A 22,110-nucleotide genomic window follows, 5' to 3' on the forward strand; every position below is an offset into this window, starting at 1 on the left:
TTTTTTTTTTTTTTTTTTTTTTTTTTTGAGACGGAGTCTGGCTCTGTCGCCCAGGCTGGAGTGCAGTGGCCGGATCTCAGCTCACTGCAAGCTCCGCCTCCCGGGTTCACGCCATTCTCTTGCCTCAGCCTCCCGAGTAGCTGGGACTACAGGCGCCCGCCACCTCGCCCGGCTAGTTTTTTGTATTTTTAGTAGAGACGGGGTTTCACCGTGTTAGTCAGGATGGTCTCGATCTCCTGACCTCGTGATCCACCCGTCTCGGCCTCCCCAAGTGCTGGGATTACAGGCTTGAGCCACCGCGCCCGGCCTATTAATTTCTTAAATACATTCTTTGGAGTCTTACACCTATAGGCTGAATATTTCCTAAAGGGAACCTATAGAAGGAGTCTCCACTGTGGGGAGAAAGACCTTTCACTGCCTGGCACCTGACTTCTCTGCACCCAGGGAGCCACACAGGTTTTGTAAGGACGGACTTGGAGGACCCTGTTCTGATGACTGACTCAGAAGTTAGTTTGGAAGAACAGTAATTGTTAGTCTGCCCAAAGGCTCTGCTATGGCCCTACTATAAGAGGGTAATGTGGCCGGGCGCAGTGGCTCATGCCTGTAATCCTAGCACTTTGGGAGGCTGAGGTGGGCAGATCACCTGAGGTTAGGAGTTTGAGACCAGCCTGGCCAGCATGGTGAAACCCTGTCTGTACTAAAAATACAAAAACTAGTCAGGCGTGGTGGTGCGCACCTGTAGTCCCAGCTATTAAGGAGGCTGAGGCATGAGAATTGCTTGAACTTGGGAGGCGGAGGTTGCAGTGAGCCGACATCACACCACTGCCCTCCACCCTGGGCAGCAGAGCGAGACTCCGTCTCGAGAATGGCGTGAACCCGGGAGGCGGAGCTTGCAGTGAGCTGAGATCCGGCCACTGCACTCCAGCCTGGGCGACAGAGCGAGACTCTGTCTCAACAAAAAAAAAAAAAAAAAAAAAAAAAAAACAAGAGAGAGTAATGAAATGGTAACAGTATCTAGCTGGGCACTGTGGGAAGGTTTTCTGCTTTCTTTAGCCATGGAGAGAAGAGCTGTGCTTTATAGTACAGGAAGGGCCAACCTAGGAGCTGGAGAAAGTGTCAATAACAACATCCTGGGCTTCGACACAATTACTTTGAAACCTTCTGAAAGTCTTTACAGAGAATATTATTAAATATTAACATCAATTAATGACTACAAAATGAAACCACTATTCAGCTTAGTTCATTTCTTATGCCATCCAGGAAATTAAGACATTAAATCCTTATCCCATGCAATGCAAATCAAATTATATAATCAATTTTAAAATAAAATTAATACATGTACCTCAGGCTCAATAAAATTTCTTCTTATAACTCAAACCAATACAGACTTGAGAAGTGAGCAGGTAAACTAAAGTCAATTGCTATCATATGATTTCAATGTGTCTCTGAAAAGCACGCGTTGGAAACTTAAATCCCAATGCAACAGTGTTGGGAGGTGGGGCAGATTGGGAGGTGTTTAGGTCACGAGGGCTCCGTCCTGAAGAACAGACTAATGCTGGTTATAAAAGGGCTTGAGGCTGTGGGTTTGATCTCTTGCTCTCTCTCCCCCTTTCTTTGCCCTTCTGTCATGGGATAGTGCAGCAAGATGCAACTCCTTGATCTTGGACTTGCCCCCAGAACTGTGGCTCATTAAGTTTCAGACAAGTAAATTTCTGTTTATAATGATAATAATATAAACTAATACTAATATATTATATGTTATATAATTGTCATATGTCATATATGGCAGTATATGTCATATTATGTGTCATATATTATATATTATATATATGTCATATATTATATATTATATATATATGTCATATATATATAAACACACACACATACAGACACATACAAAACTAGCCCTCTGTATCCATGGATTTCACATCCATGGGTTCAGCCAACCATGGATCTGAATTATTTGGAAAAAAAATCTACAATTATTTGGAAAAAAAAAAATCTACAAAGTTCCAAAAAGCAAAACTTGAATTTGCCACATGCCAAGTACTATGCTGAATCCATGTGAATGAAGTGATATATAGGCATTATGTTAGGTATTTTATGTAACCTAGAGATGATTTAAAGTATACAGGAGGATGTGCATAGGTTATATGCAAAAGACTTGAACACCTGTGGATTTTGGTATCCACAGGTGGGTTCTGGTACCAGTTCTCCACAGATATTGAGGGATGACTGCATGTATCCATATATATAATGCTGTATATATTTTATGTAAAATATATAATTACCCAGTCTCAGGTATTCTGTTATAGCAGCACAAAACAGACTAAGACATTAATGCATGCTGACACTGAAACCACTGAGCTGACAATGACAATTAAAATTAAGTATGGCTGACCACATGCCAGTATAATTCAATGGAGAAATAATAGTCTTTTCAACAGATGATAATAGGATGACTGAACAGCCACATGCAAAAGAATGAAGTTGGACCCCCTGTCTCATACCATATATAAAAATTAACTCAAAGTGGATCAGAGACCTAAATGTAAGAGCTAAAACTACAGAACTCCTAGAAGAAAACACAGAGGTAAATCTTGGTGAATAAAGCAAGATCAGCATGACAGGTCTTAGCATCCTGGCCCAGGGACAGAATGGGATGCAAGTAACCAACCAGGGCTCCTACCTGAGTCGGGCCTCTCGCAAGGGACAAACCTCATGCAGGCTGATCACTGAGGGCTGCTTCTCATGCTCCTGGCTGACATGGAAATAAAAAGGGGAGGGCTGCTTTGGCTAGACATGCCCTTCAAATTTCCTAACCTTGTTCCTGGAGGACTTCCCAGCAGTCCCTATCCTTCCTCCAGGGTTTCCTGAGATTCAGACGACAGAGTCATAGAACAGGTGCAAAATGAGAGAGATACAAGGGAAATGGCAAAGAAAGAGAAAGAGAGAGAGAGTACGCTGCCCTCAACATGAGATCAAACAGAATATTTCGCCATGAAGAAAAGAAAGAGCAATCAGCAAGAGGAGGAGGAACTCTGTGCAAGAAGGCTGTTGACTGAGCAGGAAGATCCTGGGCTGCTACTGGTCCCTGACAGTGACTTGACACTGAAGTTCAGGGATAAGGGAAGCTGCCTGGTCACAGAGAGCTCCTTCCTGGAATCTCGGCCTTGTATGGACGTAACCCTGTGTCTCTCCAGCTGAGTGTCTTGCTGAGCCATTCTGGATTATGGGGGACATCTCAGCGGCATGGGGACCATCATGAAGCGAGTGGCCCCTCTCCCTGCACTGCATCCCAATGCTTGTTTTCCATCAGTCAGCCTGAAAATACAGAACCCTACACACCTCTAGGACCACCTTTTCTTACAGTTACACATCATATATAATTCAAACTATAATTTAAACAGGGGAAAACACTATCTTAACTGGCACAAGAATGAAATGTGTTTTAAATGCTATATTTAAACCAGACTCTTGAGTGAATACAATGGTACACAAAATAGAAGTTGTGAGAAAACTGCCTTTTGAAAATATTTTTGTACCTATAGTCAACAATATTTTATTATCCTTTTCAAAATTGAAGATGTAAAGTGAAGTGTTCTTATTACAATAAAAAAAAAACTGCTGAAAAAAGGAAGAAAACACATATTTAAATATATATATATATACACACACACACACACACATACACACACATATATCTCAAGGCTGAAAATGCTAGTCCAGAGTAAACTGCTCATCTACAAAGCCCAGCCTTACTTCCACTCTTCAGCAGGCGCTTCTCTTCCTCCTTGAGCTTGTTCTGTATCAGGCAGAGAGTGTTTTTAGCTTCCTGTGGAAGAGGAAAAACAGACTCAGGAGAGACGGCCCTTTTCTGGACTGTTCTATTCTTCTTCACCACTGCGTAAGGACTGCTAAGTTTGTGCTACAGAACAAAAAAAGAACTAAACTCAAGGAAGGGGAAGAGAATTAACACGGCCTGAGCAACTCCAGGGTCCCGAAATTTACTGCCCTTTCTCTCTGAGGTCACCTGGTGGCCTGGTGGACACAGGCACCCAGAATGAAGCAGCTGCCCCAACCCCATGCTTCTCCAACTACACTTCCCTGCCTCTGAGGAGAACTAAACGCCCACCATGCGTGCCTGTATGGCCTGGGGACACAGAACAGACACATCTAATTTTAGGGTAGAGACAGGCCTCTTGCTTTCAAAGGAAGAAAGTATAGATTTTATCATTTATCTTTCCTGCCCTGCCTTCAGATTCCAGCTCAAAAGATGCTAAATGGTAGGATAGGTAAGGATGGGAATAGGGGTGGGGAAAAGAGGAAACATCTCAGATCATAAAATATGGCCTTATTATCAAGAAAGAAAATGGGGGCTGGGCGTGGTAGCTCACACCTGTAACCCCCATGCTTTGGGAGACCAAGGCAGGAGGATCACTTGAGCCCAGGAGTTTGAGACCAGCCTGGGCAACATAGGGAAACCTCATCTCTACAATACATTTTAAAAATTTAGCCAGGTATGGTGGCACGTGCCTATAGTCCCAGTTACTCAAGAGGCTGAGGTGGGAGGATCACTTGAGCCTAGGTCTGAGGCTACAGTGAGCTATGATCACACTCTGCACTCCAGACAGAGTGGCAGGTAACACAGTGAGACCCTGTCAAGAAAGAGAAAGAGAGAGAGAGAGAGGGATGGGGGGTGCAGGGTGGGGGAGGGACAGACAGAGGGAGGAAGCTGGCTTTAAATATTGTTGTTGTTCTAAACATTAAAAATAAAGCACTGTGTTTCAGTCATGGGGTATTTCGAGGGAACAGGTATTCTAAGGACAGAGTGCGAGAGTGAGTAAGAGAAAAAGAGATGTACTCGTTGAAGGAAGGGTAGGGTAGAGGGCTCCCCCGGAAGTCTCCTGGGCCACCTATCCACCATTCTGAGGCATACTGTTTGGTTTGTTCTCTGAACCCAGAGGTGGCCCCAGATAATACAACAAAATGTTTCTTTTCACTGCCCTTGACTGTTCTTTCCCAGGTACCCAATGTTTAAAATGTTCTAAACTCCAGGCTCTTTCCACTGCCCTTGAAATGTGCCTGTCCTGTACCATTTCTCCATGGCCTGCCTCTGCCACAGAGTAATGCTATTAATGAATTCCTCGTCAAGATGACATGTGTCCACATGGATGCGTTAGGTACTCCCAGTTAGCCCTCCTGGACAACACACTAGCTCTGCCCAACTCAAATGCTCAGAATTGTAAGAAGCCTAGTATAACCTTAATGCCAAAAGCTGTCAAGAGCATGAGAAGGGGAGACTGTAGACCAATTTCATCATGAAAATGGAGTCTAAAAGACCATTCTCAGGTTAAGGATAGGGCAATTCAAAAATTGATCACAACTTGGTTCAATTTCTTTTGCTCTAAATTCCACATTTATCAACTCATGCTCGGATCTGAAATACTCTTTCCTAAATGGCCTTACCCACGGGGATGAAAGGAACCTGTAAGATGGTTGGTCAGGTTCAAGGCCACATATATTTCCCACAATCAACCAATAAACTGCCATTCCTCTTTACAAAACAATCTCCAATGAGCTATTTTGGTGATTCAATTAACCATAATTTGAAAATCCTTTTTTTCTTTTTTTTTTTCTGTTGAGACGGTGTCTTGCTCTGTTGCCCAGGCGAGTGCAGTGGCGCGATCTCTGTTCACTACAACCTCCGCCTCCTGGGTTCAAGCAATTCTCCTGCCTCAGCCTCCCAAGTAGCTGGGATTACAGGCGCCCGCCACCATACCAGATAAATTTTGTATTTTTAGTAGAGGGGGTTTCACCATCTTGGACAAGCTGATCTCAAACTCCTGACCTCGTGATCCACCCAAAGTGCTGGGATTACAGGCGTGAGCCACCACGCCAGGCCCCCCTCCCCGCTTTTTTTTTTTTTTTTTTTTTTTGAGACAGAGTCTTGCTCTGTCAACCAAGCTGGAGTGCAGTAGCATGATCATGGTTCACTCCAACTTCAAACTCCCAGGCTCAAGCAATCCTCCCATCTCAGGCTCCCAAGTAGCTGGGACAATAGGTGTGCAACACCATGCCCAGTTAGTTAGTTTGTTTATTTATTTATTTATTTGAGACAGTCTCGCTCTGCCGCCCAGGCTGGAGTGCAGTGATGCAATCTCGGCTCACCACAAGCTCTGCCTCCTGGGTTCACGCCATTTTCCTGCCTCAGCCTCCAGAGTAGCTGGGACTACAGGCGCCTGCCACCACGCCCGGCTAATTTTTTGTATTTTTATAGAGACAGGGTTTCACCATGTTAGCCAGGATGGTCTCGATCTCCTGACCTCGTGATCCGCCCGCCTCGGCCTCCCAAAGTGCTGGGATTACAGACGTGAGCCACTGCGCCCGGCCTAATTTATTTTTACTTCTTTGTAGAGACGGGTCTCACTATGTTGCCCAAACTGGTCTCGGATTCTTGGGCTCCAGTGATCCTCCTGCCTAAGCCTCCCAAAGTGCTGGAATTACAAGTATGAGCCATTGCACCTTGCCTTGAAAATCTTTATGTGAACTGACTAAGCAAGCTTTGTTTTTTTATTTTTGGAGACAGGATCTTGCTCTGTTGCCTAGGCTGGAGTACAGTGGCACAATCTTGGCTAACTGCAGCCTCTGCCTCCTAGGTTCAAGAGATTCTCCTGTCTCAGCCTCCCGAGTAGCTGGGACTATAGGCATGCACCACCACACCCGGCTAATTTTTTTATTTTTTATTTTTATTTATTTATTTTTTGAGACGGAGTCTCGCTCTGTCGCCCAGGCTGGAGTGCAGTGGCTGGATCCAGCTCACTGCAAGCTCCGCCTCCTGGGTTCACGCCATTCTCCTGCCTCAGCCTCTCGAGTAGCTGGGACTACAGGCGCCTGCCACCTCGCCCGGCTAATTTTTTTTTGTATTTTTAGTAGAGATGGGGTTTCACCGTGTTAGCCAGGATGGTCTTGATCTCCTGACCTCGTGATCCACCCGTCTCAGCCTCCCAAAGTGCTGGGATTACAGGCTTGAGCCACTGCGCCGGCCTAATTTTTTTATTTTTAGGAGAGGCAGTGTTTCACATGTTGGCCAGGCTGGTCTCAAACTCCTGACCCCAAGTGATCCACCCGCCTTGACCTGCCAAAGCCAAGCAAGCTTTTAAATCTGCACTCGAGACCAGCTACGTAATTTTTGGGATCAGCGGAAAATAAAATACACTTAAAAATTATTATGGGCCGGGCGCGGTGGCTCAAGCCTGTAATCCCAGCACTTTGGGAGGCCGAGACGGGCGGATCACGAGGTCAGAAGATCAAGACCATCCTGGCTAAGACAGTGAAACCCCGTCTCTACTAAAAAATACAAAAAACTAGCCGGGCGAGGTGGTGGGCGCCTGTAGTCCCAGCTACTTGGGAGGCTGAGGCAGGAGAATGGCGTAAACCTGAGAGGCAGAGCTTGCAGTGAGCTGAGATCCGGCCACTGCACTCCAGCCTGGGCGACAGAGCGAGACTCTGTCTCAAAAAAAAAAAAAAAAAAAAAAAAATAACTAGCTGGGTGAGGTGGCGGGTGCCTGTAGTCCCAGCTACTCGGGAGGCTGAGGCAGGAGAATGGTGTAAACCCGGGAGGCGGAGCTTGCAGTGAGCTGGGATCCAGCCACTGCACTCCTGCCTGGGCGACAGAGTGAGACTCCGTCTCAAAAAAAAAAAAAAAAAAAAATTATTATGCATTTCCAGACATTGACAACAGGGCCTGAAAGCAAGCACAGGCCCCATGTCGGCACAGGGTCTTATGCAGCCGCATAGGCCTCACGTCGGCCCTGTCTGTACTCTCAACTGACTAAACCTGATGAAATATGACATCAAAGATTTGACAACCCTGGAGTCCAGGGTACACTGCCAGCAAAACAAATGCATGACATGAGCAATCCTCAGACTGACCAGGGAGAAAAAACATGTACTGATATTTTTTTTACAATAATATTAACAAAATGACCTGTTACCCAGTACAAAATAACACACCAGAAGGAATGGCTGAACAGAGGACAGGCTCAGCTCACCTCAAACCTTTCTTGCTCCATCCTATGATGCTCTTCAAGCTGCTGCTCCAGGTAAGTGAGATTTTGAAATTTCTCCAGATAAATGTCATACTGCTTTTGTAATTCTTCCTCAGTCTTCTCATACTCATCCATAAAACATGGCCTAAGACAAGCAAATAAATAAAAAGGGAAAGGTGAGTTAATGTGCAGTAGTTTGAAATGGGTATTCACAGTTTTAGACTCCATGGTGGCCTTCTCTGGAAACCCTTAATTAGAGAAGGGCCTTCATTCTTATAACTGCTTACAAATATTTTCCCTCTTCTCCTTTCTCCCCCGAAAATGGACATACTTCTTTTTCATCATAAGATGTACTCTTTGTAAAAACTTGAAATAATCCTGAAAGTATGAAGAATGATGTAAAAATTACTGATAATCCCATCACCAGGTATAAGCGTTTGATAGTTGACATATATCCTTCCAGACTTTTCTATGCATATAGATAGGAATGCATTTTAAACAAAAATTAAACATACTAAGAAATTCTATAATCTTTTTTTTTCATTTCAATATATCATAATGTCAATAGAGTTAAAAAAGATCAGGCCGGGTGCATCGGCTCACACCTGTAACCCTAGCATTTAGGGAGGCTGAGGTAGGAGAATGATTGAGCCTGGAGTTCAAGGCTGCAGTGAGTGAGGATCCTCTGACCTTGCCATGGCACTCCAGCCCTCCAGCCTGGGGACACGCTGAGACCCCATCTCTAAAGGCAAAAAGTCACCTACCAGACACATCTCTCAAAATCAACAAATATATATATTATTATCTTATTTGGGTATAATGTTCTACTGTCGGCTGGGTGTGGCGACTCACGCCTGTAATCCCAGCACTTTGGGAGGCCAAGGCAGGCGGATCAACTGAGGTCAGGAGTTTGAGACCAGCCTGGCCAACATGGTGAAACCTCGTCTCCACTAAAAACACAAAAATTACCCAGGCATGGTGGCACATGCCTGTAATCTCAGCCACTCAGGTGGCTGAGGCAGGAGAATCGCTTGAACCTGGGAGGCGGAGGTTGCAGTTAGCCAAGATTGCGCCACTGCACTCCAGCCTGGGCGACATAGCGAGACTCCATCTCAAAAGAAATAATAGTAACAATAATAGTGTTCTACTGTCAGGCTATTACAAATTTTAAGCAATCCTCTAAAAAGGGGACCATAGGTTGTTACGAATTAAAGCTGGCGTTTTTTTGTTTGTTTTTTTGAGACAGGGTCTCACTTTGTCACCCAGGCTAGACTGCAGTGGTGTGATCATGGCTCACTGAAGCATCAAACGCCTGGGCTCAGGTGATCCTCCTGGCTCAGGCCCCAAGTAGCTGGGACTACAGACATATGCCACTATGCCCGACTATTTTTTATATATATTTTTTGTACAGATGGGATTTCGCCATGTTGCCCAGGCTGGTCTTGAACCCCTGAGTTCAAGCGATCTGTCTGCCTCGGCCTCTCAAAGTGCCGGGATTACAGACATGAATCACTGTGCCCAGTCTAAAGAGGTTTTTAAACAATAAAAAATTTTTTTAAAAGGCCAGGCGTGGTGACTCACACCTGTAATCCCAGCACTTTGGGAGGCCGAGGCGGGTGGATCATAAGGTCAGGAGTTCAAGACCAGCCTGGCCAACCTCGTGAAACTCCATCTCTACTAAAAATACAAAAATTAGCTGGGCGTGGTGGCAGCTGCCTGTAATCCCAGCTAGTTGAGAGACCGGGGCAGGAGAATTGCTTGAATCCGGGAGGCGGAGGTTGCAGTGAGCTGAGATCGCACCACTGTACTCCCACCTGGGCAACAGAGCAAAACTCCATCTCAAAAAAAAATAAATAAATAAATAAAAACAAAAACAAAACAAAACAAAAAAACATAAAAATCTATTTCAATTGATTTGCTGAACTTTTTCTTTTTTTCTTATTATTGACCTTAAAGGAAAAATTCTACTCTTTTAAAAATATAAGCAGATAAACGGCCGGGCGCGGTGGCTCAAGCCTGTAATCCCAGCACTTTGGGAGGCCGAGACGGGCGGATCACGAGGTTGGGAGATCGAGATCATCCTGGCTAACACGGTGACACCCCGTCTCTACTAAAAAAATACAAAAAACTAGCCGGGCGAGGTGGCGGGTGCCTGTAGTCCCAGCTACTCGGGAGGCTGAGGCAGGAGAATGGCGTGAACCCAGGAGGCGGAGCTTGCAGTGAGCTGAGATCCGGCCACTGCACTCCAGCCTGGGCGACAGAGCGAGACTCTGTCTCAAAAAAAAAAAAAAAAAAAAAAATATATATATATATATATATATAAGCAGATAAACTAAGAAATAATTATAATCTTTTGAACTACAGCAAAACAAAGAAACTTTTTTTTCTGTTAAAAGGATTTGGAGGCTGGGCGCGGTGGCTCACGCCTGTAATCCCTGCACTTTGGGAGGCCGAGGCGGGCGGATTACGAGGTCAGGAGATCGAGACCATCCTGGCTAACAAGGTGAAACCCCGTCTCTACTACAATACAAAAAATTAGCCGGGCGCGGTGGCGGGCGCCTGTAGTCCCAGCTACTGGGGAGGCTGAGGCAGGAGAATGGCGCGAACCCGGGAGGCGGAGCTTGCAGTGAGCCGAGATGGTGCCACTGCACTCCAGCCTGGGGGACACAGTGAAGACTCCGCCTCAAAATAAAATAAAATAAAATAAAATAAAATAAAATAAAAGGATTTGGAGCTTAACAAAAACGAATTGATGCTTTAAAGGTGGAATATGTCGAGTAGATCAATCTATCTGGCAGCAATGACTTCTGTTTTTTTTTCCCTCTGTGAGGCTCCAGAGGTAAACAGCCAGTTTCAGGAAGGGCCTCGGCTTTGTGCTGGGTGGGGAGGAGCCAGGGCGCTCCCTGTGGTTGCTGTCACTGCCCCAGGTGCTGTCTCCCCACAGACCTTGGGACAGTGGCCAGGGTGTAGCCAGCCACCAACATCCAAAAAGGCAAAACATATTCGACCAGAGCAGGCAGCTGGGAAGAGGAGGGAGCCAAGAAGAAAGAAAAATGAAGGGAGAACGAAAAGGGAGAAAGAGCAGAAGCACGGGGGAGGGAAAGAGGTGCAGAACGAAGAAGAGAACAGAGGGCCGGCACCACTATTCTCCATCAGTATTCCTGGGAAATACATTTCCAATGAGGTAAAGTAGGAAGAAAGACGAATTACTGACTGGTGAGGAATGATCAAGGTTTAAATAAAGTCTAAAATCTATGCCAACAAAGAGGCAGGAGTATGTTTCTGTTTCTACCTAATTTATGGCAAGATCTTAGCAGACCACGTCTGGATTTCCCCATCTGGATTCACTTACTCTGCCTTGAGTTCCAAGAAGCTATAAAAGCTTAAAGGGCAGTTCAAGCATAAAGCAGTTTTCCAGACATACTGGCAAGCAATAAAGAGAATGAGTTTAGCCATCTGCTTGTTACGACAGGCAACACATGCACATTTTGAGGTGAAGATATCTTTATGTAAGGCTTTTTTTCATTGCTTAAGAAGAGTTAAGATCATATTCTATTCTCTTAAGTCTTTGTTCTAACTTTTCTTTTTTCTTTTAGCGTCAGGGCCTCGTTCTTTTGCTTAGGCTGGAGTGCAGTGATGCAACCATAGCTCAGTGCAGCCTCAACCTCCTGGGCTCAAGCAATCCTCCTGCCTCAGCCTCCCAAGTAGCTGGGACTACAGGTGTGTACCACCACACTGAGGTAATTTTTAAAAATTTTTAGAGATGGGGTTTCATTATGCTGCGCAGGTTGGTCTCAAATTCCTGGGCTCAAGAGAACCCCCCGCCCCAGCCTCATGAGTAGCTGAGATTTCAGACATGAGCCACCACGCCCAGTTTGTTTGAACTTTCCAGGACATCTTTCTACTCATTCTCCAAGTGTTCATATCTACCTGACACTCTGCAGAGTCTCTAGTCGCTTCCGATTTCTTTCCAGTTCTAATTTTCTCTTTTCAATTTTGGCTTCTAAATTAGCTTCATCAGAGGCCACATTATTGAGCAGGTCTTTAGTCTTCTGAACCTGTGTCTATATTTAATGGGAAATAATGAGACAAGGTGGCAATAAAAACAGCCATCCTAACTCACAGAAGAATTCTGCAACTCTTCAGGCATGGCAACATTATGCTTAACAAACACAAAAGCAAATAAATAAAGTAGACACTTCCCCAAGCAATGACTCACTTAACCCACTAGTTCCAGGGAGAATGTCACACAGGTCCAGAAAAAGTTATCTTTTTCTCCCCCATGAAAAGCAGGCATTTCTGCCCAGGGAAAGAAGTGAAGATGGAAAGAAGAGTGTCCTGGTCAAGGTGGAGAGGCCTGCCATCTTTTGTCTGGCTCACTCGGTTAGAACAAGGTACACATCAGTCTGGATGGTCAATCTGCCTTTTTATCATTCAGGCCATGCCCCTAGTTACAAACACCCGACTTACAGAATACACACACACCAAGTACTGCTAGAGGGGAGAGAAAGAAACAGCTGGTCCCAGCCCTAACCCACTGCCTGCTGGGACTGAGAGAAGGTCCCTCTTCCCTCTCCCTGGCAACAGAAGCTTGACTACAGACTAAAAATGAGAAGAAACCATGCTGCAGTCAGTACAAAAGCAGTTCCCACAGTGGCACTGGCCACACTGATGTGCACCAGCTCGGGAAGGGGCCCAGAGCAACAGTCAGAGAGAGGCCCTTGGGCAACAGAGGCTGAGTAAAGAAGGGAAAGGGGACACGGGCCCACTGACAATGACATAAGTCTCCCTATCCTAAGAAAAGGTTCATTTGAGGCAGGTAGAGTGACAGGTAGCGCACTGTCTTCACATGCGTCTTGTCCAGTGGCCTGCCAGGTCACATGCCTGTGGTTCAGGCTCCAATCTCTTCATGAGGAATCTGGACTGCCACCCAGCTGAGCGTGGAACTGCCCCCCCAGGGTTCTGGCTTTCCAGCCCTGCATTAAGTTCCTGGTGGCCAAGGTGGGGCTTTCTCCTCCAGCACTTTGCCTACGTGTAGCATCCCGTAAAGGGGTTACTCTGTTTTCCTGCAAGTCTCTGAAAAGCTATGGGCTCCACAGAGAAATGGCCTAAGAAGCCCAGACACTCTCCACAACTCTCAGGGATGGTGTGTTTTGGAAGCAGCCACTGTTACTGACAATGCATTTATGGTCTGATTTTTTTGGTCTAAGTACACTGGCCATTTTTAAGATACTTTCATTAAAATAATCAAATCCTCATCATCCATTTGCTGCAAGTGCCTTAAAGCCCCCAGGAGAAATGTGAGTTCACCCTCACAGGAAGAAAGGTGGGTCTCCTTTCTAAACAACTTCAGTCAATGGCAACTATTTCCTTGAACCAAAGTCAGATTAAAACCTTGTGCATTTATCCCACCTTAAACATATCTGTTCCTCAAACAAGAAAGATCCACAATGCAAAACAGCTGTGTAAACACAAACAATTTTCCCTGGTTTCTGAAATAAATGGCCTGTACTTCCTAACCCCTTTTAAGTACCCATGTTGTTGTTTTGGTTTAGTTTTTAGAATGATCAAACATCACAGATATTTTCTAACAATGAAAGGAGTCTTAAGAGATTTCTACCAAGAAATGAACCCTGTCCCCTCTTGGGTGCTCTACTTTTAACATATTAGTGCTAAGGGCACATTCATGCCGTGTTCGCCTGATTCAGTTAGAACACTGGCAAGCATTTAGAGGTATAACACTTTTTTTTTAATTTTTAAATTTAGAAACAATCAAAAATTTACGTAAGACCTGTTGTACAACACAAAACGGTTTTCCCAGCCTAGGTAAGTTGCTGACCAGATGTTCCAACATCCTAGATACTTTAGTGTGTATTTCCTACAAGTAAGGACTTTTTCCTACATCCCCACAATACAATCATCAAAACAGGAAGCCAGCACTGACACACTACCACCGTCTAACCCCAGCCCCACTCCACTGTCCCCACTTGCCCCATGAAGTCCCCAACAGCAGACAGGAGCTGCCTATGTGTCCAGTCATCACATCTCCACAGCCTCCCTTAGTCTGAAATGCCCCCTCAGCTTTCCTTGACTTTCAGAACCTTTTCACTTTGGGAGCATACAGGCTGCTTAATCTGTAGAATGCCCCTCAATTTGGCTTTGTCTCATTAGAGTCAGATATGCATTGTTGGCAGGAATACTCAGAAGTGACTGCATCCTACCAGGCGTGCATCATTTTGATTTGTTCTACAACGATAATCTTCACTTTGATCACTTGATTAAAGGGGTGACTGACAGGCTTCTCCCTGAGAAGCGACTCTTTTCCCCTCTGTAATTAATAAGTACTCTGTGGGCTAGGCACGGTGGCTCATGCCTGTAATCCTAGCACTTTGAGAGGTCAAGGTGGGCGGATAACCTGAAGTCAGGAGTTTGAAACAAGCCTGGCCAAACATGGCAAAACCCCATCTCCACTAAAAAAAAAAAAAAAACAAAGATTAGCTGGGTGTGGTGGCACATGCCTATAATTCCAGCTATTCGGGAGGTCGAGGCACAAGAATTGCTTGAACCCAGGAGGCAGAGGTTGCAGTGAGCTGAGATGGCGCCACTGCACTCCAGCCTGGGCGACAGAGCAAGACTTCGTCTGAAAAATAAATAAATAAATAAAATAAAACAAAAATACAATAATTAGCCAGGTGTGGTGGAGTGCCCCAATAATCCCAGCTACTCAGAAGGCTAAGGCATGAGAATCACTTGAACCTCAGGGGCAGAGGTTGCAGTGAGCTGAGGTTGTGCCACTGCACTCCAGCCTGGGTAACAGAGCGAGACTCTGTCTCAGAAAAAAAAAAAAAAACAAAAAAAGTACTTTGTGGAAAGCTACTTTGAAACTGTGTGAATGACCTGCTCCTCCTCAGCTTCCAATATTCTTTTTTTTTTTTTTTGAGATGGAGTCTCGCTCAGTCACCCAGGCTGGAGTGCAGTGGCATGATCTCGGCTCACTGCAAGCTCCGCCTCCTGGGTTCATACCATTCTCCTGCCTCAGCCTCCCGAGTAGCTGGGACTACAGGCGCCCGCCGCCACGCCCAGCTAATTTTTTGCATTTTTAGTAGAGACGGGGTTTCACCGTGTTAGCCAGGATGGTCTCGATCTCCTGACCTCGTGATCCGCCCGCCTCGGCCTCACAAAGTGCTGGGATTACAGGTGTGAGCCACCGCGCCCGGCCTCATTTTTTTTTATGCCAGTGAGAACTCATGGTTTCCTATTTCATTCTATTATGCCATAAAATTAATTATTCTAACTTATTTTGATGCTTAAGTTGTCCTTACTTTGGCCAGGAGAGGCCCACTCAAGTTGACTTCTGCATGCTTGCAACAGCTCCCTTTCCTCCTTTGAGCTCTTCCTTACTTTCTTGTACTGCTCCTGCCCAACTCTGGAATCAGCCATTTACCCCTAAGAGTTCTGGTTCCTTTTGGTGGAGAATGGTATTAAGCCAGGTGCTAGGTGTGCTCAGAGCTAAGAAATGTATGAGTGTGGGTGTGTCTATGTGTATGTATACAAATAAAACATACTTATATACATATGTATGTAATTCCTTAAATGTACATACATGCATATCAAAATTTATTCCTGTATCTATCTATATATTGAAAACTATGCATTTAACCAACACCTCCAATTTCAGGTTCACTCTAATTTTCTCTCCTTCCATTTTTGTGACATTTTTGTGACTTTTTTCTCCAACAGTGAGGAACGTGGCTTCGTTATCATTACCATATTTTTACTTATCTGATCCATCTGCCTATCTGTCACCAACCTGCAAACCAGGGCTGTGGTGCCCTTCTTCCCCTGTGAGGCTCTGACTTCCTGGGCTGGGCTACCCAGGGGTTACTACAGTTTAATGACAAGAGAATGATATATTTTTAAAAACCTATGATTTTTAGAATTTTGTATAACTCATAGCAAATTCTTGTTCTATGCCTACTCTGAATGTACACAGAGGCCCCCATCTGTGTCTACTGAGTAAAAGAAATCATCAATGATGACTGAATATCTATTGTGCATCAGAGACGAGGCTTGATATGCCCTGTCGTGATTAATATTTATAAGGACCCCACACAGTTGGGAATGCAGTTCTTGCTATTTTACAGATGAGGAAAATGAGGCACAGAGAGGTTAAGTAATTTGCCTAAGATCACACAGTGGAATTCAAACCCAAGCAATCTGAGTCTAAAGTCACCCTCATGATCTGCCTTCCAACTGACTCCTTTAGAGGAGAGGATAACTGATGTGGGCGGGCAGTAAACAATGGTGATCCTTCTACTTATTACAGTGCTGTCTGGAATTTAGAAAACCCTGAAATAATTTAAATACTAAGCAGTGAGGAATTGGTTAAACAAAATAAAATAGAACATTATTTATTAAAATTCTTGAATAACTGAAAATTATGAAATTACTGAAACTGATGAATTTTTAACAACATGAGAAGTTGTTTTTATTTATAACGAGGGGAAAAAATGATAGCAAGTGACCTAGGTATGCTCGAATGTCCTCTTTTTCATTTCCCCACTAACACATCCCTCGTTACTAAGCCTAGCTTGTTCTGTCTTGAATGGGCAAGAAATCAGTATTTTTGAATCCCAGGCATTAAAAACATTATATAAAAGCAAAGTTATCTTACCAAAATCTCTTTTATTGCAATTCTCATCACTTTTTCAGTCTCATTTATTTCCAGAGGTCTGGCAATGGCTTCTGTTCTCATTTCCTAGGGAAACGGTAAAATCATTTACAAATATTTTCAGAAAAGGAGTTCTCAAAATCAGTATTCCTAGATCTAGACGTGCCTTATGGACTGATTCTCCAAAGTTTCATTACAACGTGAATCTCGGATGCAAAAACACTTCCACCATCACCTCCTATAATGTCTTCCATCATCTAAGCGCCTACCCAGCCTCTCTCCAGAGCTCAAGATCCTCCTTTTCAGCCAGAGGCCCATGTGACCCCAACTCTATGAGCAAAACTGAATTTAGCATCCATTATTTTTTCTCCTAAATTTACTTGCTTCTTTTTTTTTTTTTTTTTTTAAGAGAGATAGGGTCTCACTATGTTGCCCAGGCTGGTTTCAAACTCCTAGGCTCAAGTGATCCACATTCTTTGGCCTCCCAAAGTGCTAGGATCACAGGCATGAGCCACTGTGCCCAGCCCCAAATTTGCTTCTTTACCTGCATTCTGTCCAGGTGACGCCCAAACTAAGTACAGTTCAACTTGCTGTCAGGATCCCCTGCCAGCCTCTATAATCTTTCTTAGGATGAAGTCCCTCTCAGTTGCCTATCGCTAACAAACACAACCGACAAGAACAGTTACCATGGCCCTGCCCCTAGCATGAACCATTAACCAATCAAGGGAGACATCCATGACTATCACATCAGTGCTGAAAACTTCTGAGACATGGGATTTTACTGTGGATATAGTTATGAGGTTTGCTATAGACAATATTTGCGTGACTCCAAAATTCATATGTCGAAACTCTAACCCACAATGTGATGATGTTAAGAGGTGAGGCCTTTAGTAGGTGATTAGCTCATAAGAGAAACCCTGGGGAGATCCCTCACCCCTGCTGCCATGTGAGGAATCAGCAACAAGGCAACATCTGTTGGGAACATGCCCTTGCCAGACACTGAATCTGTTAGTGCTTTCATCTAGAACTTCCCAATCTCCAGAACTGTGAGAAAGAAATCTGTTATTTACAAGTCACACTCAGCTTATTGTGTTTTGTGACGGCAGCCTGAATGGAGTAAGACAAGGTTCCTAGAGCACTGTGTGAAAACTCGTCTTGTGCTTCCTTTCTTCCACGGTGCACCTGCACACACTGGTGGGAATGGCTGAGGGCAGGGTGAGGACTTAGTCAAGGAGGCAGAACTCAGTGCCTTGCCTGTGCCTGGGGCTGCACCTCAGTAAACGTTTACTGAATGAAAGAAAAACAAACATTGGATAGGGGCTCTTCCTCGGATCATGACTACATACAGAGTTTGAAAAGTACTACATTCAGGGTCTCTCTTGGTTTCCTTGGGAACAGTTCTGCCACTGGTTACTTCATCATTCTTTACAGGATGGTGCTAAAAGAGTCCCTGTGGGATGGAAGTGAAGTCTCACAATGATGCCACAGCTCTAGTGGCAGTCAGCAAGTGTCCAGCTCCTGTCTCTGGGTCTCTTAGGGACACACACAGACATATGTACACCACTGCACTACAAACAGAACAGGGGAAAGCCTGGAGGTGCCTTATTCATCATCTGAATTAGCTAGCAGATGTCAGTGGCAGTTTCATTCTGCCAACCACACTTCATCGGGTGGCAACTGACAGGTCAATATATGATAAGCAGACATAGCAACCTGGCACCTAAGCCCCTCTTCCCCAGACTTCCACTTCCGGTTTGCTCCCAGGGTATGCCAAACATAGGCAAGGCAGTGAGAGAGAGAAGCCATGGATGGCATTCCTGATAGGAAGTGAATGAAAGAAATTCATTTAATTTTAAAGCAGTAGATTGAGCACATATGCTTCAAGTGCCATAAATCTTTTTTTTTTTTTTTTGGAGACAGAGTCTTGCTCTGTCGCCCAGGCTGGAGTGCAGTGGCATGATCTCCGCTCACTGCAAGGTCTGCCTCCCGGGTTCACGCCATTTTCCTGCCTCAGCCTCCCCAGCAGCTGGGACTACAGGCGCCCACCACCTCGCCTGGCTAATTTTTTGTATTTTTAGTAGAGACGGGGTTTCACTGTTATTAGCCAGGATGGTCTCGATCTCCTAACTTCGTGATCCGCCCACCTCGGCCTCCCAAAGTGCTAGAATTACAGGCGTGAGCCACCGCGCCCGGCCCAAATGCCATAAATCTTTACAGGTAAGGATTAAACACCGCTCCACTCTAGGCCAGACGCAGTGGTTCACGCTTGTAATCCCAGCACTTTGGGAGGCTGAGAAAGGCGAATCACTTGAGATCAGAAGTTTGAGACCAGCCTGGCCAACATGATGAAACCCTGTCTCTACTAAAAATACAAAAATTAGCCAGGCGTGGTGATACACATCTGTAATCCCAGCTACTCCGGAGGCTGAGGAAGGAGAATCACCTGAACCTGGGAGGCGGAGGCTGTAGTGAGCCGAGATTGAGCCACTGCACTCCAGCCTGGGCAACTGAGTGAGACCGTCTCAAAAAAATAACAAAATTTAAAAAATAAAAAATAAACACCACTCTACTCTTAAACAGCTGCTTAAATGTAGGTGATGGCACATACTTCTTGGCTGGCATTGGCTGCAACAAGGATTGCAAATCAAATCACTCTGCATTGCAACATCAACTTCAGCTGACTGGAAGTGACACCAAGATCGCTGGTCCCAAACTCTGCTGTTAGAATCACCCGGGAGAATCTGAAAACTCCCAGTGCCCAGGTCACATTCCATAACAAGGAACCCAGAGTGAAAGCCAGGCTTCAGAAGTCTTTAGAGGTTCCCAGGTGTTTGCACTGGATAGCAAGGTCTGGGAACTGCAATCTCAGAAGATCATTTTTGAGAAGAATGCTGAAGCAGGGTACACCAGAAAAAAGCATCATGACCAACAAAGTCTGCCAGGGCACAACAAGTACAGCTCAGTCACATGCCATGGAGCTGCCACTCCTAAACGAGAAGTTAAAGGTAGATCAGTGCTGGGCACGGTGGCTCATGCCTGTAATCCCAGCACTTTGGGAGGCCCAGGCAGGCGGATCACGAGGTCAGGAGATCAAGACCACCCTAGCTAACATGATGAAACCCCGTCTCTACTAAAAATACAGAAAAATTAGCAGGGTGTGGTTGCGGCGCCTGTAGTCCCAGCTACTCGGGAGGCTGAGGCAGGAGAATGGTGTGACCCCGAGAGGCGGAGCTTGCAGTGAGCCGAGATCACACCACTGCACTCCAGCCTGGGCGACAGAGCGAGACTCTGTCTCAAATAAATGAATGAATGAATGTAGACCAGTGCCCACCAGAAGCAGGAAGGGCAACTAACATCCTGTATCACCTTTCCACATATTTGCTCATTCAACCAGGTGTATTTCATTAAATCAGAACTGAAAAGGGAGAAACAGAATTGAAAAAGAAAACCTTGAAGAGAAAATCTGCATAGTTAAGGAGTATTGGAATGCTTACCCTCAACTCTACTTCCATGCCGAGCAAGTCATACAGAGATGCTCCTTTGGAGGTGATTTCAGACGCAAGCTGCCTGGCTGCCTTCAAATCTGCAATCTGGAAGGAAAATAACAAAAACAGAACCCTCAGCAACAGATTTTTTTAATAGAGACAGGGTCTTGGCTATGTTACCCAGGCTGCTCTCTAACTCCTGGCCTCAAGTGGCCCTCCTACCTCAGCCTCCCAAAGTGTTGGGATTATAGGCAGAACCACCATGTTCAGCCAGTCATAGATTTATTTCTTTTTTTTTTTTTTCTGAGACGGACGGAGTTTCGCTCTTGTTGCCGAGGCTGGAGTGCAATGGCACGATCTTGGCTCACCGCAATCTCTACCTCCGGGGTTCAAGTAATTTTCCTTCCTCAGCTTCCCAAGTAGCTGGGATTACAGGTATGTGCCACCACGCCTGGCTAATTTTGTATTTTTAGTAGAGACAGGGTTTCTCCATGTTGGTCAGGCTGGTCTTTAACTCCTGACCTCAGGTGATCCACCCACCTCGGCCTCCCAAAGTGCTGGGATCACAGGCGTGAGCCACCGCACCCAGCCAGCCACAGATTTTTAACATGCATTTAACCACCAGCCTGTTCATGTCAGCTCCTACCTTTGGTTGGGACACGTGACCACAAACATGTGCTTCCCCAGTCACACGCTCACAGGCTTCAGGACACACACTCAAGAAATAATCATCTAAGTACTAAAGAGACCAATTTCAGGATGCTTAGGTCTCTCCAAAAAACCTAATGTCACATCAAACTGAAGCCCCAACCAGGAGGGCATAGCTGGGAGAAAGCCCACATGCCTCCTACTTGGACTCTGTCACAGTAGAGGGTGTCCGGCAGCAGCAGAGTGACCACATGAAGGGACAGCCTGAGGGACACACATCCTCTTGCAGCAGCCTGACAGCTTGTGTTTTGTACCCCCCTGTCCTCCTTCTCTGCCTCAGACTTTCCTCCACAGGCTTGGAGAGGCTCAAATGGGGTGGCACCCACTAAGGACTTACAATGGTTCTGGGCTCCACAAAGGGGCAGCTGTTGCCAGGAAGGCGATGACAAGCACAGTGAGGATTTAGCACCGATCCCTTTGCACAGGCTTTTTAGGATGCGCATGTCACCCCCTCTTCCTGGAATATGCTAACTCTTCTAATGAGCCCAAACATAAACGTCTCCCTGCTCTGCTCACTCTCCCTCTCTCCTGGACAACTAATCCCCACGTTCTGGCTCTCATTTTCAACCCACTAGCAACAACTCTCCCTCTTCATTCGCAGCTGATGGCTTTGATAGCTTGCTTCCCTCTTCCTTAGTCCTCCAGGATCCAGCCTGCTCTGGCTCTAGCTGCTTTTCTCCCTTCTGAGCAGCACATCCCCAAACTTCTTTGCAGGAGTCTGTCACCTTCTCTGCTTCTCAACACTGGAGGGAGTCAGTGTCTTCCCGGGACCCCCTGTCTTTTCTGCTGGCTCTGCTCCTACCCACACGGCTTTAATACCATCTGTGTGCTGATTCCTACTCCAGCTTCCAGATCCAGCCTGGGCTTTCCCTGGGCTCTAGTCTCACATACTAGCTACCTGCACACCATCTCCACCCGGACAGCCAATGGGCGTGGCAAATGGAGCATGTCCAGAACCGTCTCTGCTTCAGTACATGGCAACTTCATCCTTTCAGGGGCTCACATAAAAAACTTCAGAGCAGTGATGTCTAATATAGTAACCACTAGCCACATGTGGCTATTTTCACTTAAATTACTTACAAATTAAAGAAAATGCAGAACTCAACTCAGTTCCTCAGTTGTGCTCGCCACATGTGGCCCGTGGTTCCTGTAGAGTACAGCACAGAGGTGGAACACACCCATGAGCTCTGCAAGC

General features: G+C 45.5%; 1 protein-coding gene across 3 annotated transcripts in view; it reads right to left on the minus strand.

The window, feature by feature from the left end:
* The window catches only part of CLUAP1 (clusterin associated protein 1), a 39,687-nt gene that overhangs the window by 7,320 nt on the left and 10,257 nt on the right, over positions 1-22,110 (minus strand). For 2 of the 3 annotated variants that reach the window (XM_025371553.1, XM_025371554.1), the window contains exons 5-9: positions 20,217-20,312; positions 16,726-16,809; positions 11,982-12,115; positions 8,055-8,196; positions 3,763-3,835 (exon numbers count right to left, since the gene is read on the minus strand). In XM_025371553.1, the coding sequence (XP_025227338.1) occupies positions 3,763-3,835; positions 8,055-8,196; positions 11,982-12,115; positions 16,726-16,809; positions 20,217-20,312 (529 nt within the window). The remainder of the gene's footprint in view (positions 1-3,762; positions 3,836-8,054; positions 8,197-11,981; positions 12,116-16,725; positions 16,810-20,216; positions 20,313-22,110) is intronic. The other variant, XM_025371555.1, reaches the window with a different exon arrangement.

The sequence above is a fragment of the Theropithecus gelada genome, chromosome 20, assembly GCF_003255815.1.
Source record: "Theropithecus gelada isolate Dixy chromosome 20, Tgel_1.0, whole genome shotgun sequence".
NCBI classification, from domain to species: Eukaryota; Metazoa; Chordata; class Mammalia; order Primates; family Cercopithecidae; genus Theropithecus; species Theropithecus gelada.